Source organism: Mustela lutreola, chromosome 6 (assembly GCF_030435805.1).
Source record: "Mustela lutreola isolate mMusLut2 chromosome 6, mMusLut2.pri, whole genome shotgun sequence".
Lineage (NCBI taxonomy): Eukaryota > Metazoa > Chordata > Mammalia > Carnivora > Mustelidae > Mustela > Mustela lutreola.
Window position 1 is genome coordinate 100,933,314 of NC_081295.1, and position 19,207 is coordinate 100,952,520.

A 19,207-nucleotide genomic window follows, 5' to 3' on the forward strand; every position below is an offset into this window, starting at 1 on the left:
TTGTTAAATAATGCTAACTGTCCTCTGAACTTTCAGAGAGTAATAACCTTTTTGCTGGTGGAGGGTCTTGCCTTCATGTTCATAGCTCCTGACTGATCAGGGTGGGGATTGCTGAAGGCCGGGGTGAATGTGGCAATTTCTTCAAACAAGACAACGATGAAGTTTGCCTCATCAATGGACTCTTCCTTCCATGATTTCTCTGTAGTGTGTGATGCTGTCTGATGGCATTTTACCCGCAGAACTTCTTTCACAATTAGTTAGTCCTCTCAAATCCTGCCACAACTTTAACAACTAAGTTTATGTCATGTTCTAAATACTTTGTTATCATTTCAACAATCTTCCCACTATCTTTATCAAGAGTACATTCCATCTCAAGAAGCCGTGTTCTTTGTTCCTCCACCAGAAACAACTCCTCATCCATTCGAGTTTGATCACGAGATTGCAGCAACTCAGGCACATCTTCAGGCTCCACTTCCAATTTTAGGTCTTGCTGTTTCCACCCCATCTGCACTTACTTCCCCTAGTGAAATCTTGAACTCCTTCAAGTCCTCCATGAGGGTTGAAATCAAGTTCTTCCAAATTCATGTCAGTATTGATATTCTGACCTCTTCCCATGAGTCACAGATGTGCTTAATGGCATCAAGAATGGTGAATCCTGTCCAGAAAGTTTTCTTTTCATTTTTTCTTTTTTAAAAAAATTGAGGTATAGGGATTCTCTCTCTTCCTCAGCCCGCCCCCCTTTGGCTTATGCTTGGTCTCCTCCTCTTTGAAAAAAATACAAATAAATAAAATCAATAAAATTGGAGTATGTTGATACATAATATTATATTAGCTTCAGGTGTGCAACATCGTGATATGACAATTCCGTATATTATCCTATGTCACTACAATTGTAGCTACTGTCTGTCAGCATACAATGCTATTATTATACCACTGACTATATTCCCTATGCTATATCTTTTATTCCTGTAAATTATTCATTCCATAACTGGAAGCCTATACCTCCCACTTTCCTTCATTCATTTGACCATTCCCTTGCCTCCTCCCTTCTGGCCACCATCAGTTTGTTCTCTGTATTTATGAGTATTTTTCTGGTTTTGTTTATTTGTTGGCTCATTTGTTTTTTTGTTTGTTTGTTTGTTTTGTTTTTATGCTCCACATATAAGTGAAATCATATGGTATTTGTCTTTCTCTGTCTGACTTATTTCACTTAGCATAATATCCTCAAGATCTTTCCATGTTGCTGCAAATGACATAGTAAGACTTAAAAGTCAATATTACTCATTGATCCATGAGCTGCAGAATAAATGTTGGAATAGCAGTCATGGCAACAACATTCGTCTTGCTGTACATTTCCATCAGAGTTCTTGGGTGACCAGTTCTTTTGTCAATGAACAGTAATATTTTGAAAGGAATCTTTCTTTCTGAGCAGTAGGTCTCAACAGTGGGCTTCAGATATCCAGTAAACCATGTTATAAACAGATGTGCTGTCATCTACACTTTGTTCCATTTATAGAGCACAGAGTAGATTTAGCATAATTCTCAAGGATTATTCCTAGGATTTTCAGAATTGTCAATGAACACTGGCTTCAACTTAAAGTCACCAGCTACATTAGTCCCTAACAAGAGAGTTGGCCCCTATCCTTGGAAGCTTTGAAGCCAGGCACTGATTTCTCCTCTCTAGCTATGTAAGTCCTAGATGGCACCTTCTTCCAATATGAGGCTGTCTCATCTACATTGAATCCTTCATGAATTCTCCCTAAATCTTCTGGATAACCTGCAGCTCCCAAATCAGCATTTGCTGGTTCACCTTGCACTTGAGTTGTATAGAGATGGTTTCTTTCCTTAAACCTCATGAACCCACCTCTGCAGGCTTCAAGCTTTTCTTCTGCAGCTTCCTTATCTCTCCCAGCCTTCCTTATCTCTCCCAGAGATTTGAAGAGAGTCAGGGTCTTGCTCTGGTTTAGGCTTTGGCTTAAGGGCATGTTACTGGCTACTTTGATCTTTTGCCCAGATGGCAAAATCTTTCTCCACATCAGCAATAAGTCTGTTTCTTTCTTATCACTTGTATGCTTGCTGGAGTAGCACTTTTAATTTCCTGAAACAACTTCTGTGCATTCACAACTTGGCTGTTTGGCAGGAGAAGCTTAGCTCTGGGTTTCTCCTGGCTTTCAACATGCCTTCCTCACTAAGCTGAATCATTTCCAGCTTTTGATTTAAAGGGAGGGATGTGCAACTCTTCCTTTCACATGAACACTAAGAGGCCATTATAGGTTCTTAACTGACCTAATTTCAATTTTTCAATTTTGTTATTTTTCAGGGAATAGGGAGACCAAGGTAAGGAAGAGAGATTGCAGAATGGCTTTTGGGGAAGTCAGAACACATCTTTGCCATCTGACATGGGCATGGCTCATGGCACCCCAAAATAATTACAGTTATAACATCAAAGATTACTGATCACAGATCACCATAAGAAATAGAACAATAATGAAAAAGTTTGAAATAGTGCAAGAATTGCCAATAAGTGGCACAGAAACACAAAGTAGCAAATGTTGGAAAACGTGCTGATAAACTTTTGTCACAGGTTGCCACAAAATTTCAATTTGTGAAAAACACATTATCTACAAAGCACAACAAAGTGAAGCACAATAAAACAAGGTATTCTTATATTTAATAGTGTGAAATTTGGAAACCATGGCAGATGGAGGGATATAAAAATATGGGGGAATAATATAAACTGATTGACAATGATCAAGATGGCTGCTGTGGGGGGGCTTTGCTGTGGAGGACCAGTCAGTGATGATGGCCTAAGTGGGGTGGGTTCAGGGGGCTAGAGGAGAGCATGTGGGTTTGAGAGATATTTTAGGCCTGCTGCGGGGTTGGATGGAAGTAGTCTAGGAGAGTAAAATCATGGATGAACTCCAGGTTTCTGCCTTGAGCACAGACATTTATGTAGAAGGCAAAATGTGGAAGAGGGGAGAGGGGTATGTTCACTTTGGACAGGATGAGTTTGAAGTGTGTACCAGGGGGCCTTAAACTGGTATGTCTGGAACTTGTAGGAGAGATCTGGAGATGATGGGCACATTAATGTTGGGAGTGCCCTACAGAGAGCTCCAAGGAACAAAATATTGTAGGTCCAATAAAAGAGGTAGAGGAGAAGCCAGTAGAGGAGAAGAAATGTCCATTGTTGTGAGAGGAAAATTAGAACTATGTGGTAAGCTACGAGAGTAAGAGAATGTAATCGTGGTAATTGCTGCCTAGAGGAAGACAAAGATAAAGCTAGAGTAGTGTTTATTAGGTTTGACTTGTATATTATGAACTTGTGTTGCTTTTGCTTATTTGTGGTGTTCATTCTCATCTTTTTGATTTTTATATCCTTATTAGCATATATAGGGGCGCCTGGGTGGCTCAGTGGGTTAAAGCCTCTGCCTTTGGCTCAGGTCATGATCCCAGGGTCCTGGGATCGAGCCCCACATCGGGCTCTCTGCTCAGCAGGGAGCCTGCTTCCTCCTCTCTCTCTGCCTGCCTCTTTGCCTATTTGTGATCTCTGTCTGTCAAATAAATAAATAAAATCTTAAAAAAAATAGCATATATAATCCTTTTGATCCTGAGGCTGTTCTTAATCTAGTATGAAAACAGTGACCTCCATGTAGGTAATATATGTATGCAATTTTAAATTCATGTTTTCCTAGCTATATCTTTTGTTACTATTTTCTATTACTTTCATACCTCATTACTTTTTTACTATTTTTTCTATTACTTGTTTTTTTTTTTAATGTTTTACCCTCTGGTCTAATTACTTTTAGGACAATATATTTCTGGATATCACTTTTATATTCAGTCCGGAGAATCTGTTTATCTGGGATCCTAAATCTTTTTTTTTTTTTCCCCCTGCTTTCCTTCCACTATTTTGACATTGACTGACTTGAAAATTTAAAAAAAAAAATGACTATTTTACTTTACCTTTTCTTTGCTTAGTTGCACATAATTTGTTAAAGATAATAATTATGTTTACCTTCCTATACACTTTGCAATATCTGTGTTATATCTTTCTTGATATCTTCTTTATTTAGATCCTGATTTCTCACACACTGATAGCTTTCTCCTGGATTTATTTATTTTTTCTTGGTGGAATCTTGCTGAAAATTATATACAACAAGGTGTTTTTGTGTTGGCTTTGTGGTCTATGTTTTTGAGAATATCTTTATTTTGCCCTTTAATTTAAATTACAGTTTTGTTGAACAGAAAATTATAGGTCCTATCTCTTCAACACTTTTTTCCCTACGTTCTTTTTCTTCAAGAACATACTTGTGAAGTATTTTGCCAGCATGATATTTAATCTTCTGCTACAGAATGATCATTTACCAAGTGGCTCTGTATTCTTTCTAAGTTTTTTTTTTTTTTTTTTTTTTTTTTTTTTTTTTTTTTTGGAGCAGTACTTACTTCTTTATTTAATTCTGGTATAGTTAACCTATATTAGTGTTATATTAGTTTTTGGTGTACAATATAATTCTATACAACACCTGGTGCCCATCACAAGTAGACTCCTTAATCCCTACCACTTATTTAACCCATCCCCTCACCCACCTTTTCTCTGGTAACCATCAGTGTGTTCTATAGAATTAAGAGTCTGTTTCTTCCTTAATACTGTGTTGTGATGAGCACTGAGTGTTATAGGGCTAATGAATCATTGAACACTACATCCAAAATGAATGATGTTCTGTAGGTCAGCTAACAAGATAACAATAAAAAATTTTAAAAAAGAGTTTGTTTCTTGGTTTGTAGAATTTTATCTCTAATGTGACTGATTTTTCTTATAACATAAGGTGCATTTTTTTCTCTTACATGTCTGGATTAGTACTCTCTGTGACCTCTCCTTTGAAGTCTTCAATCTTTTCTGCCTCTTACATTCAGGATAATTTTTAGTCATAGTTTTCAAATGTTTCTTCCTCCTGGGGCTCTTATAAAGTGATTTTGTCCCTTTTATTTTCTGTTTTCCATAAGCCTTAATATTTATACATTTTTTTTCTATTTACTGCTTCCTAATTTCTTCAAGGGGATTCCTTGATTTGATATCAAGAATTTGTTCAGTATCTATTCTGTCCTTTAATTTCTATGTTATTTGTTATGTCGGATATAGTTTTCTTTTTTAAAGTCCTATTTGTTGAGGTATAGTTTACCCATTGTTAAATTTACCCTTTCAGTGTACAGTTCTATGGGTTTTCACAAAGCATAATACAGTTGTGTGACCACTACCATGTCTGAAGTACAAAACATTCCATCAAATAAATAAGTTCCCTTGTATTCCTTTGTAGTATGTCCCTCCCTCCAACCGAAGTACCAGACAGCTACTGATCTCTTCTCTGTTTCTATACTTTTACCTTTTCAAGAATGTCATATAAATAGAATTAAACAGTATGTGGTCTTCTGAGTCTCATTATTTATACTTAGTAAAAAGCAGATGAGATTCATCCATGTTTTTGCATGTATCAATAGTTCATTTGTTTTCACTGCTGAGTAGTATTCCGTCATATGGTCGTACCATAGGCTAAGTCTTCACCACTTGATGGACAATTGGGTTATTTCTGCTTAGGTGTTATTACCAATAAAGCTTCTAAGAACACTTATAAACAAGATTTTGTATAAACATGTTTCTCTTGTGTAAAAATCTAGGAGAGGAATAACAGCACCATTGTTTTTTCCTACAGCGTTCACATTTTTCAGATTCTTACTATTTTTCCATGGAAACTCAAAGTTCTTGGAGCTTATCGGCTTGCTTAGCTCTATGTGTGCCTGCTGCCTAGGTGGAAGATGCAAAAGCCTAGGGCCTAGGATTGGCCAATTCTGCTGAGTTTTATCTTTTGTTTTTGTTTTATGAAGAACAGAAAGAACATGTGTTTCAGGCTGTAGAAAGCTGTAATGTCAACCACTCTCCCCGTGCCATTCTCTTCCTACCCTGGAGATGGCGTTCCTCTTTGCCTCTCTGTACCTTTGTTTATGGCTCTCCACGCTCCTCTTCAAAGAGCCGTTTCCATTGTCATCTCCGAGGATGGCCTCAAGAACTGTCCAGTTGTCCAAACCTGTGCTCCACTGTCCCCTTTTCCCCCAGCCAGGCTGAAGGGACATCTTGAAATTATCCTCAGAGATACTTCTTTTCACCACCCTTAAATTGTTCTCCCTCATATTACCCCTCTGCTGCCCTTATCACTGATGTTGAAAAGTGGTATGTGATGAGAAAGCAGAGACAGAATATGTAAAACAAACAGACAGAAACAACTACTTGGAAATGTTGGGCTGTGAAAGGGAGAAGGAAATTGGGTCTGGAGTAGGGTCAAGGGATTTCTGGGTTGCTTTTTTTTTTTTTTTTAAAGATTTTATTTATTTATTTGACAGAGAGAGATCACAAATAGGCAGAGAGGCAAGTAGAGAGAGAAGAGGGAGGAAGCAGGCTCCCCGCCGAGCAGAGAGCCCAACGTGGGGCTCGATCTCAGGACCCTGAGATCATGACCCGAGCCAAAGACAGAGGCTTTAACCCACTGAGCCACCCAGGCGCCCCTCTGGGTTGCTTTTTAAAGCTGAAAATGATAAGAGCAAGTTGGCATGCGGTAGATTCACTAGAGGGGAGGTACTAATTATACAAAGAAAGGGAGATCCTGAAGGATGAAAATCCCTCAGAAGGACATAGAACCTACAGCCTAATTCAAATAAATATAATTTGGTTAAAACCTGGAAACCTGCCCTTGTAACAGAACAGAAAACAGAGGAAATGTCAGGTGTGGGTGCAAGCATGTTTGTAGGTGGATGGAGGGAAAATGAAGGATTTTGTAAACCCATATTTTTAGTTATGCAATTACTAACACTTTTCAGTGAAGAAAGGTTTAAGATTTTTTTTTAAAGATCTTATTTATTTATTTGACAGAGAGAGATCACAAGTAGGCAGAGAGGCAGGCAGAGAGAGAGGAGGAAGCAGTCTCCCTGCTGAGCAGAGAGCCCGATGCAGGACTTGATCCCAGGACCCGGAGATCATGACCTGAGCGGAAGGCAGTGGCTTAACCCACTGAGCCACCTAGGCGCCCCAAGGTTTAAGATTATTAACTGAGATTGAAAAGCAACCATACAATGGGGAAGAAATTAGAAAAAAAGTTGAAAACCATTAGGTGTTCTGATTTCAATTCCTCCTTCCCCATAAATCCCCTCCAGGTCTGTGCCCTCACTGTGCTGCCCAGACCACGTTCCCCAGTTTCCCATTGCTATAAACTCAGCTCTGGTCAGAGCTGCCATAGTTGCAAAATTGGAGATAGTAGACATACCCTCCTCTTTTGCACACATTCCTCTAGTGCCTTCCAGGACACTGCTCTCTCAGCTTTTGTCCCACATCACTTGCCATTATTATTTCTTAGGATCATATGCTGGCTTATCCTCCTCTTCCTGAACTATGAAGGCTAAAGGGACACTGGACTCCATCCTCGGACTTGTCATTCCTCTCTGTATTCATTCCTTTGGTGTTTTGAAAGACAAGTCTATGCTAACAACTCTCAAATTTCTATCTCTAGTCTGGGATTATCCCCAAATTCTGTTCTCCCAGATATCTGTTCTCTGTTTCCATTTAGATTTTTAATAAATATCTGAAAACTTAAAATCTAGATTTCTTCCCATAAAAACTATTTCATATCCTCCCTTCCCATCTCCACCTATAGAATTCTAATCTTTGTTTGCACAAGGCTAGAAACTTTGGTGTCAAGTTTTCTTCTCCTTCTCTCATATTCCACGTTGCTATAAGAATCCCTATTGCTGTAGATTTAAAATGTATGTAGAATATGATTATTTCATGCTTTTTGTACTGCTGAGCCATCCTCATGTTTTGCTGGATAGTGCAATACTTTTTTTTTTTTTTTTTTTTTTTTACCTCTATCCTTGTTTCACTATGATTCATTTTTAACACATCAAAGAGACCCTTTTCAAGCATAAGTCAGATTATGGCCCCCCACGGCTGAAAACCAGCAGTGCCTACACATTTCCTTTAGATATAAACAGAATCCTTACAAGCTCCTGGAAGGGCCTCTATGATCTGGTGTCCCAGCCCTTCCATCACTGCTCCCCTGCTCTCCTTCCCTGCTCCCAGCATGACCGCTCTGTCTGCTTCCTTCCTGTGCCTCGAATGTGCCAAGCATGCTCTTGTCTTAGCACGTTTTGTCCTGTTTTCAAATCAGTTATATCGCTTCTTATAGTCTCTAGTGCCTTGTAAAAATCTGCATGCTTAACTTTTATCTCAGAAAAAGCATGTTGGTAACTATGGTTGTTTTCAGTCTGGTTCTTAGAAAACGGATTTCTGGATTCTCTGTGCCTGTTTTTTGGTTGTTCATTATTTCTGCTTATTTTCACTCACATTGACTTACCTCGTTGTGTGTTTGAATCTGATTGTGTGTTGGATATTCTACTCAAAATTTAATTTATAGAAATTATTTGAGGGTTCAGATGATATTATCTTACTACAGAGAGCTTTTTCTTTGCTTCTGTCAGACACCAGGAGCATTAGCAAGGAAGGATTTCTTCATTTAATCTACGGTTTGGGGATGATTTTTTTCTAAACAGTTGTTTTCATGATTCGAGGCAAGCCTGAAGACTGTGGGAGAACTTCTAGATCATTCTTAGTTCTGAGGCTCATTCTATTCTTGGGGATCATGGATTGTGACTTTTATCTCTCTACATCTCTGAGACAGTCAAAAGTTTGGATCAGTTTCTCAAGCAACTCATTATTGTTTGCAAACATCTTTAGGATAAAAGCCAGTCTCAGATGCTTGACTCATCATCTATTTGGATTCCCATCTTTTCCTGATCTTACGCCCGAGTTCTTTTCTTTTCTTTTTTATTAGCTCATTGATGTTTTATAAATAAATGTTTATAAATAACATGCCAATATTCTTTTGAATATTTTAATTATTGTTGTCTATTTTGAAAGGATTGCTTTGAGTTCTTGAGCCACCATTCTGAGGTGGGAATTCATTTTGAGAACTTTACATTTGTTCCATCTTGTTGAAATGCCCTTTTTTTAGATTGTACATAGCCAGCTCCCTCACTTCCTTCAAATCTTAATCCAAATGACACCTTCTCTAGATTGGCCATCCTATTTAAAAGCCCTCAGCACTCTTGACCTTCTTAATACCTGGGTTTTCTGAAAGAAATAAGGTCTTTGGCAGAAGAAAAGATTTTCTCTGGAAGATTACATTACCCTAGGTTTCAAATTCTTTCTTTTTTTTTTTTTTTTGCATAACATATAGTGAAATATATGATTTACCTGCAACATACAGTATAATTTACTTATTCATTATTTTATTGTTTACCTTCTATCTTGCTAGAGTGTAAGCTCCTCAAGGACAGGGTATCTTTGTCTGTTTTGTTTAGTTATAAACTGAAGGGTATAGGAAAGTTCCTGGCACATAGTAGATATATAATAAATATTTGCTGAGGAGATAAATGACTCAAATAACATATCTCATTTCAGAAAGTAGGAAAGTGGGCCTACAAGAGAAAAATTAGAGGCTTACTGGGCAGTACTGAATGCTCATTTGAAGTTGGTAACTGTTAATTTGTAATGAAATCAATTAGCTTGTGTGAGAGAGTTTCTTCACAATGTTTTGCTTTTCAATTTTAGAGAAAATAGATGATAAGGTCCACCAGGGTTATGGTTTTCTTTTCTTCCCCTCTCTCTCTCTCTCTCTCTTTTTTTTTTTTTTTTTTTTTTTTTTAGGGTGAGTTTACCATAAAGAGACAGGCCAGAGAAATTAAGGTATTAAAATAACTGATAATTTGAAATATATATAAACTAAGGGGTAATAACACCACAATGGAACTGGTAAAACTCATTGATTTTGGAGTCTCAGTGGGGTTAAAGAAATGTTGTATTGGGGACATTTGAGAAGTGAATGGGAGATAGAATTCTCAGAGTAGGATGCTCAAATTAAAATTTTACAGATTTCCCATTTTATTTGTGAAGGCAAAGTCTAGGAATGATCCTGAGAGTGGATGAGTGAAATGGAATGGATGAGAACACCTTTGGAGTTCAGTGGCTTGAAGAAGTGAGAGGTTAGAGACTTCTGTATGAATTTTGGAAATGGCAGAAATCCCGTAAGGGGCCATTATGATTCATGAATGGATGTCATCAGTAAATATGGGAAAACTTGTCAGAAAACTGATAGATAATGACAATGAAAAGAATAATGAAGCGATGTAGTTTAATGAAATAGTTTTCAGAAGAACAGGGTTTTGTACAGAAAAGAGAGCAGAATGGTTAGAAATTCATAATGACACACACACACAAAAGTGAACACTTATCCCAGAAGTCGAATCTTTCAGTATTTTTGTGGTTACTTCAGTAGTATAATTATTTTTCTTTCCATACAGATGCCTACAACTCTTCCAAGAGCAGCTGGTCGAGAAACCAAATATGTAAGTCCCTTCATAGTGATACATACTGCTTTTTTAATGGGTGGATGTGTATGCTTTAGAGGGAACTCAATTATACAGTCATTAATATTGAATTAGTTGGTATTTTTCATAAGTGGAAAGGGGTAGGATGGTGTGATTCACCCAGATGTGGAAGATCAGGTTAGGTCAGATAAGTTTATTGATTAAATTCCTTCTTAAGTGAGGTCTAGTTTGATTAGTTTGGCTGAATAAAATGGAACTCCAACACCTCTTTTCTGTCTTTCTAAATATCAGAGCTTCAATGACACTTTCATTTTTGTAAAAGTTTATTGTGCTTATCATAAAGGATTCAGTTCATATACTTGAACCATTAAGATTTGTCAATTTCCAATGGGATGGCCAGTTTAGCTGGTTTTGACTAGTTTTTTGCTTTCTTTTTTATTTAAATTATTGTCAAATAAACTAATTTTCACTTAGGAGCAAAAATAGATTAATAGATGTGTATATAGAGACTCACACACTTGATTCAATTAATGATGGCTCTGGCTGTGAATGCCTTAGGCACACACATATAGCCCCATCACGTTTCCATTCTTTACTCAACTCATAATCCACCCTGTGGCCAGCTTCAACAGAAACAAGATCTTCTCCTAAGCAAGTGTTCAGTTTTTAGTTTAAAGCAAAACAGTAAATTATTTCTTTTAAGTTATACCTTATATTTTCTAATATGCTATTTCCATCACTATCATCATCATCATCATCATCATCAAGAATGCATAGTCATTAATTGCATACTTTGTGACATATTCTCTTTCCAATTTTTGTATTTCTGCCTTCATTCGGATCTCCCTAAGCAAATAATAAACTGAATTTTATCACATTTAGGAAATGATGTTTAGAGGGTATGGATAGGAACACTTCTTAGAGTATTTACCCAGAAGATTTCACTCTCGTTTTTATTGAAAGCCATTTGGAGTAATACTTAAAAGACTAGAGACATTTGGTAGACTATACCCAAGTTTAAATCATAACATAGCTATTTGCTGTCTGATCCTGGTAAAATAACTTAACCTCTCTATGCCTTAATTTTTTCATCTATAAAATTGGGAAACGAATAATTGCCTTATGTATGATTCATATTAGTTAATGTATGAAAGGCCCTTGATGTAGTCCTGACAGACAGGAATAAATAATAGTTCTTCACTTTCTTCCTCTTATTTGCCTTTGCTTTTCCCTTCATCTATGCCTCCCCTTTCTCTTCCTCCTTTTTATCTTGGGAAGAGTAGAAGTGCCATGACTTAATGGAGTTCCTTGCTTCTGAAGTTGAATACAAGAAATGAAAGTTCCCTAAAGCGGTTTCAATACTTTTTGTGACTAATACATGCTACAAGAGCCAGACCCAGGAGAAAATAACTGCAAATTTTTGATTTCTCATGTCTTTCTCACCTACTCCTACCTGTCACCAAAGTGCCTTTGATGGAGACTCATTCACAAGAAGATGGGGAGGGCTGATAAACATCCTCTTGTCCCTCCCTGTGGGTAGTTAACTTGGTAGCAATTGGAATAATTCTGGAGGGGCTGCTTCAAGCTCCATAGTTAGAATTTACTTCAAATTATTCTTCAATAAGTTATCAGACTTAATTAAAGTAGGTTAATATTTGCCCCAAACTTTCTGAGAGCATTTGAGTCATTCAATGTTAACAATGAATCATCAAATAGATTAGTATAGACTAGACCAAATATGAACTCTGATTCAGATGACATTCTTCACTTTGATTACATTTGGTTTCTTGAGTGAGAAGCTTTATTTTTTTACTTTCTCTTACAATATGACATTTAAATTGTTCTTTGTGAGACCTCAAATATGTCCATGTCTTTTAGAAGACTATCAAGGATAATTTTATGGTGGAATGTAAAACCCAGTTCTTTGGTGCCAAATCATAGGGAAATCACACTTCTAAATATTTGGCTATAGTTGTTATATTTACCAAGTGATGTCTGATACATTTATTTTGAGAAGAAAAAAATGAAATTTTAGAGCAGAAGTCCACTTCAGCTGTAAGTGTTGGTCTCATGTGAACAATCTATTTTAAATACAGTATGTTCTGATTTTAAAAGAATGACATAGTTGTATTTTCTTCTAGAAATTCCAATATTCATATTGCCTGAACTATAAGATACCTTACCTTAAGGATGACTTGGATAGCTTTCACTCAATTAATTAATCTTTTGCTATATTTTTTTTTTCTCTTCTACTTTCATGGAAACTCAAAAGCAAATCTGAGCAGTCTTTTCAGTCTTTCACCACCTCTCAGCAGACTTTGAGGGAAGTAGACATCTTTGCAGTATATAGTTGCTGGGACTTGATGTGTCATTGACCATAGAAATTCTGATTCTATTAGAAAACAGGGACCCCCTGTTTACCAACTCCTGCACCACAGAGGAAAAAGGAGAAGACTTAGATGAGAACCAGAGAAAAAGTATTGTGATATTTGAGGGTATCCTCAACAGATTAGCATAGACCACTTAAAATCCCTATATCTGGGGTCTCTCTGAAAGTGCAGTATATGACCCATGAATCATAACTAGTGGAAAACTTAGAATTTTCTAGCGAGTTCTGTTACTCAATTTCCTGCTTTTATGCACTGACTGAACAAATATTTACTGAGTGTCTACCATGTCTACTCACTGAGGAGTCACTGGGGTGAGGGATGAGCCTAATAAGGTCCCCATTTCTAGAACTTATAATGGGGGAGACAGTAAACAAATAGAGGATAGGCAAGACGCTTCCTTTTAGACATTAGAGAAGAGCTGGCTGTAGAATTGGTTGAACTGTAAACAGACTTACCAAGTTGCTAATTTTTGATGAAGTTGTATTATCTATTGGATTTCCAGTGTTCCTGGGATGATTATAATGGTTTTATTAAATAACGAGAAATTGTATGACTAATTCCTCTTTCTGGGAACTTTGGTAAAATGCTGCTTTTCTTTTTCATGAAAAAAAGAAAAGAAAAGAAAAGAAAATGCAAAAACAATTAGTTTCCTATTCTTATTCTTTATTGCACATATTGTTACATTTCACATACTCTGTGTTTTTTTTTTTTTTTTTTTTTTTTTTTAGGATAAGCCAGATGCTTGAATTCAGTCTAAATAAAGTCAAAGTTTTCTTCAATTCATGGTGTACTTGAATTGCAAGTGATTTTAAAGTAAATTGAGGTCTTCTTAAGTATAGTAGAATTTAAGTGAGGCTAACAACATGTTGAGTAATGGTGATCTCCACAGGTCACTTGCAAGATTGACTCTATTAATTTATCGACAATATTCCATTCAATTGTTTTGAGTTCTTACCTTGCAAATGAGACTGAAGTATTTCACTTAACCTTACACCAGTCTTATGAAGTGGGTATTATTATTTCAAGATCTTCATATGACAAAGGAGGGAACCAAGTCTTGGAAGACAGAGTAGGCAAAATCCAACCAGATTTGTCTCATATCAAAGCCCTTGCCATTAACAGTTGTGTGAGAACTATAAAAGATATGGACATGGTTTGTTTTCCTTAAATATTTTATCCATTAGTATTTGTATTCTGGGTCTAAATTATTTCTTCATGTTCAATAACCTTCAGGCTAAACTTTGAATAATTTCATATTTGATGGCAATATCTAAAATGAAACCTATTATATTTCTAACATTTTATATCACTCTGATAATTTAACTCATAATTTATCAGATAATGTGGAAGAGTGATTGTTTCTCATGACACTTACTTTTAGAGAATTTCTTTCCTCCTATGTAAAGAAATATATTTTTTATTTGAATTTCTATTTTATTCTGTTTTCAGTCTATCATATTTGGAGGGGAATGTCATTTTTTCCTTTGCATTACACTTGTTTTGTAAATATTTATTTTTCATTAACTACAACCGGTATAAATTATTTCATTCATATAATTCAAAACCACAGTGGGCTTTCTTAACAAAGAGCAACCTCAGAAAATAAGAAAAGTATCAGATCCATTACTAATTTATCAAAAAACCCTTAGTTGGAATCACAGCCTATAGATAACAACTTCTTTTATAAACTCTCTACATTGCATGAATTACTTTTAAGTGCCAGAGAAATAACAGAGACAGGCCTATTGAAGGTTATATAGTAAACAGGTAAGATCCCATCTTAATGAGCTTGAGGGACAGAAAAATGTCATAACAATGGATGCATATTGCTTTCAAAATATCACAATATATTAAAAAATATGTCAAGCTTTATTAAGAATATTCCCCACTATATATATATACACACACACATAAATATATATTCATACAAATATATATATACACATATATACACATACATATATATACATACAAAAAATACATACACACACACACACACACACACACACACATGCACATACACACAGTTATTCAAGTAAAGGTCACTGTCTCCAATTTAGGCAACTCCCCTGTTGCTATGTTTGGCACTGTCTCTATGCTTGGGTGTTTTCAGAGGTGCTGTGTGCTTATGTAGTCCTAGGTCTGAAGGTAAGAGGAAACTTCAATGCAGTTCACTTCAGTCCAGACCTTGATCCTGATCTGCTTTCCATAGTTTGTGACCAGAGATTTGACGAATTACAGAAAGAGTTGTGAACACTTTAAACAACAATTCTGCTTATTCTCATTTATTTCTTTTACGATTTTATTTATTATTTATTTATTGTATTTAAATATTTCTGAGGCATGCTTATATGAAATGGAATGAGGAAGGAACTAAAGGTAATTATCTGGGTTCCACTAAATGAAGAGGAAAAGATGTAATGAGAGACTCCTTATGCCTTGTATCCTTCAGATCATTATTTTAGACTTTACCAAACGTGAAGCCTTCGTATTTCAGCCAAACTTCCCCTTGATCTGATCTTTAATCTCCTCATTAGCACATATAAACAATGGCTGTCCCTGGTCCCTAAACCCTCTTATTTTGCCTCCTGGTTATGTTCATGACACGATGGAATCATCATTCCTTAGTACAAAGACTCAAACTTTCAAATCTATTTTTTGTATTTAGGCCTTTTGGGGATGATAAGTTACTAATTTATAAAATGTTTTTCAATGAGATAGATAGGGTAATGTCTATAGAGAGAGTAAAGAACGTGAAGCAAAAAAGATATGTTGCCTCATAATATATCGCTATGGGCTTAACATTCTTACTATTGGATTCATTCTTTTGCGTACATAGTGACTTATGTACAAATAACAGGAGCACTTGGGGTGCTTGGGTGGTTCAGCTGTTAAGTGTCTGCCTTCAGCTCGGGTCATGGTCCCAGCGTCCTGGGATCAAGCCCCACATCAGGCTGCTTGCTCTGTAGGAGGCCTGCTTCTCTCTCTCTTACTCCCCCTGCTTGTGTTCCCTCTCTTGCTGTGCCTGTCTCTCTGACAAATAAATACTTAAAATCTTAAAAAAAAATCTGTTCTTCTTCTACTCACTTAAGTTGCTGGGGGCAGGGGGGTTGGGAGAAGGGGGGTGGGGTTATGGACATTGGGGAGGGTATGTGCTTTGGTGAGTGCTGTGAAGTGTGTAAACCTGGCGATTCACAGACCTGTACCCCTGGGGATAAAAATATATGTTTATAAAAAATAAAAAATTTAAAAAAAAATAAAAAAATTAAAAAAATTAAAAATTAAAAAAAACTTAAAACAAGACAAAACAAAAAAATAAAACAAAACAGGAGCACTTGCTAGGTTAAGGGAAAGACAGTGTTTTATCATTTTATCATTTTATGTCTCAGCACTCAATGATTACCAGGGGCTCAGTTAATATTTTAAACTTTGTCTTTCTGCCTGGGAGAAGTAGCATAATTCATTTAACACATTATCACTAATTAGACTTCTTTGAGCCATGAGAAAAGGAAACTCAGGACAATGAGTCAACAGAGAACGGGTGGAAGAAAAACAACCTAATGATATTGAACTGACTGTTTTATTCAGGTGGGAGAGATGTGACTGCTGAAAGGGAGAAAAACAAGCTGAAAGTGGAAGTGTAGAGTACAGAAGGCAAAGACAAGTGGAACAACTGGGTTCTGTTCCAGTTCCCCAAGAGGGTGTCTGCTAGTGTGATGCCAGCCAAAAAGACATGTGTCAAGAATGGGGAAAAGCTGCACATGGCAAGGAAAAACAATGTAGACAATGACTAGAGCTTCATTGTACTTCTTAGGCCTCTAACAGCAAGTCTTTGGAAAGGAACATGGTTTCTCCAAAGCTGGCTTGGGGCCGTGGTGGCCCTGTAGAGCAATTCATTTTTCAGTGGATTTCAAATTCTCCTTTCTTGCCTTTGTCTTTAGCTCTTTGTTTTTCCATATACTCTAGCTCATTAATAGATTTTCTCTGAAGTAAGAAATTTTGCCTTTTCACTTTTTTTTTTTTTTCTTTTTTTGGTCTTCTTTGTTGGTGTCTAAGCTTTTCAAATGATGTTATGTTAGTTAACATGGATCCTCCTCCTTTCTTACACATTCCTTTTCTTTCTTTTATGATTAAAATGATGTTAAAGGCCTTAGAATAGATTGTAGGATTTTGTTTCACACAATAGCCATCCTTACACTCCTCTGTATTGTTGTTCCTCACATTTACTATTAATGTGGATAGACACAAATAACTAAAGTCTTTGTTGTTATTCAAATCCAATTTCAAGTTTAGTCTTAGGAACATCAAGTTGCTTCTCTACCTTTCTTCACTAACCAAGGAGCAGTGGTTCAGGCCGAGTAACTTTCTCCCACCTCTCACTGCTCTGATCTCAGCTCACCCAACAGGCTTTTCTCCCTTTTTGGAAAATAATTGCTACAAAATTAATAACATATTTATACCTACAGCATTTAATAAACCCTGCTAACCTGTATTAGGCAAACAAAGTGAGGCTTCTCAAAGAGCTTGACATGATTGGCTTGGTTGAAAAAATCTGGTTATATTCATAACACCCAGAAGCCAATATTCTTTTTCTTTGGTGAAGGATCTGCAGTGGTTTTATAAATATTTATGTCACCCTGAGGGACACATTTAATTCTATCCTTCTCTGGGAAGAGTTTCTCACATAAATGATATGAAATCCATTGTAAAAGATAAAATAAAAATGGAATTGGGATGTTTAGAGTATCTTATTATAATGTTATAATTCCCAGTAAAGGAATTTTGGTTCAAAGATATTTGGGGTTTTCCTTAATTTAATCACAACTTTTCTTGAACATTTAATCTTTTTTTCCATCTAATAGTTTGGTATTATTTAGCACTACACACTGATAATGTCAGTAACGTGGTTAAATTGCACAAATACTTAAAAAGATGTTTTTAATTATGTTATCTTAGTAGCCATACAGTCTATCATCAGTTTTTGATGTAGTGTTCCATGATTCATTGTTTGTGTATAACACCCAGTGCTCCATGCAATACGTGCCTCCTTACTACCCACTACCAGGCTCACCCGTCACTCCACCTCGCCTCCCCTCGAAAACCCTCAGTTTGTTTCCTGGAGTCCATAGTCTCTCATGGTTCAACTTCCCCTCTGATTACCCCCCTTCATTTCTCCCTTTCTTCTCCTAATGTCTTTCATGTTATTCCTTATGCTGCACAAATAAGTGAAACCCTGTGATAATTCTCTTTCTCTGCTTGACTTAGTTCACTCAGCATAATCTCCTCCAGTCCCATCCATGATGATACAAATGTTGGATATTCATCCTTTCTGATGGCGGAGTAATATTCCATTGTGTATATAGACCACATCCTCTTTATACACAGATGAATCAGTACTTTGTTTTTAATGTGTAATCCCTTCTTTCCTATAATTATTGAGATGAAAACTTAACTATGATAGATTTCAGTCAAAGTACTCACATTTGTTTCAGCATATGTCATAGAAGCTATTAACTTAACTTATGGGACTCATAGAAAATTCTCTCACTACTGCAATAATGAGAAATTAACTTAAGAGAAAAAAATGAAGACTTTAGAGGAAATAATTATTACTCATATTACATTATGAGGTTAAAAACAAAACCCTAGGTGGACTGGATGTGATGAACATTTTGAAAGGCAATTTCCTGCAGCACAGCATAACCATAAACCTTGGTGCATGTTAACCACTAACCTGGTTCCAGCAATTAGAGATGGGGAGCATTTAGCCAAGACACCCTGCTGCCAGAGAGCAACCATGAATGGCAGCAAGCAGCGACAGACCTTGTGAAGAAAGGCATGAGTCAAAAAGCAGAAAACAAACAATATTGGGCACAGTGTGAGAAGGAACACAGGTGCCTTGTCCTTATGTTTGGTGATTCATACTTCTATATACTTGGCAATACCAAAAGAACCACTAAACTCTCAGTTCCCAGTTATCATTCATAGCTCAGAAAGTAAAAAAAAAAAAAGTATTGACACATTTATAATACACCTTGAAAACATTTGCAGTTTCAAGAATAAGAATATTTTAGGAAGACCACTTTATCATATTTCAGGCAAGTCTATTATTTATAATTAAGCATTTGTATGTTGACCGCTTCCCATCACAGTTAAGGGTGGAGTTGATGTGGAGCTCAGCCTCCCACTTAAATGCAGAAAGCTTGATGAAACATAATTATTAAAAATATTTAGGTGACCCAATCTGAAGTAAAGAAGGAGAAACTTCTGAATGCCAGAAATGAAATGGGAGTTCCAAGTGGAGAAGGTAAAGCTTTGGTGGAACACAGGTACATCAGAACCTGTGTGCCAGGAGCCAGGAGCTCAGATTTTAACTTTCACTATTTAGT

At 36.4% G+C, this 19,207-nt stretch overlaps 1 protein-coding gene across 2 annotated transcripts in view; it reads left to right on the forward strand.

The window, feature by feature from the left end:
- Nucleotides 1-19,207, forward strand: part of MLIP (muscular LMNA interacting protein) — a 259,696-nt gene that overhangs the window by 174,392 nt on the left and 66,097 nt on the right. For both annotated transcript variants that reach the window (XM_059178281.1, XM_059178280.1), the window contains one exon: nucleotides 10,402-10,446. In XM_059178281.1, the coding sequence (XP_059034264.1) occupies nucleotides 10,402-10,446 (45 nt within the window). The remainder of the gene's footprint in view (nucleotides 1-10,401; nucleotides 10,447-19,207) is intronic.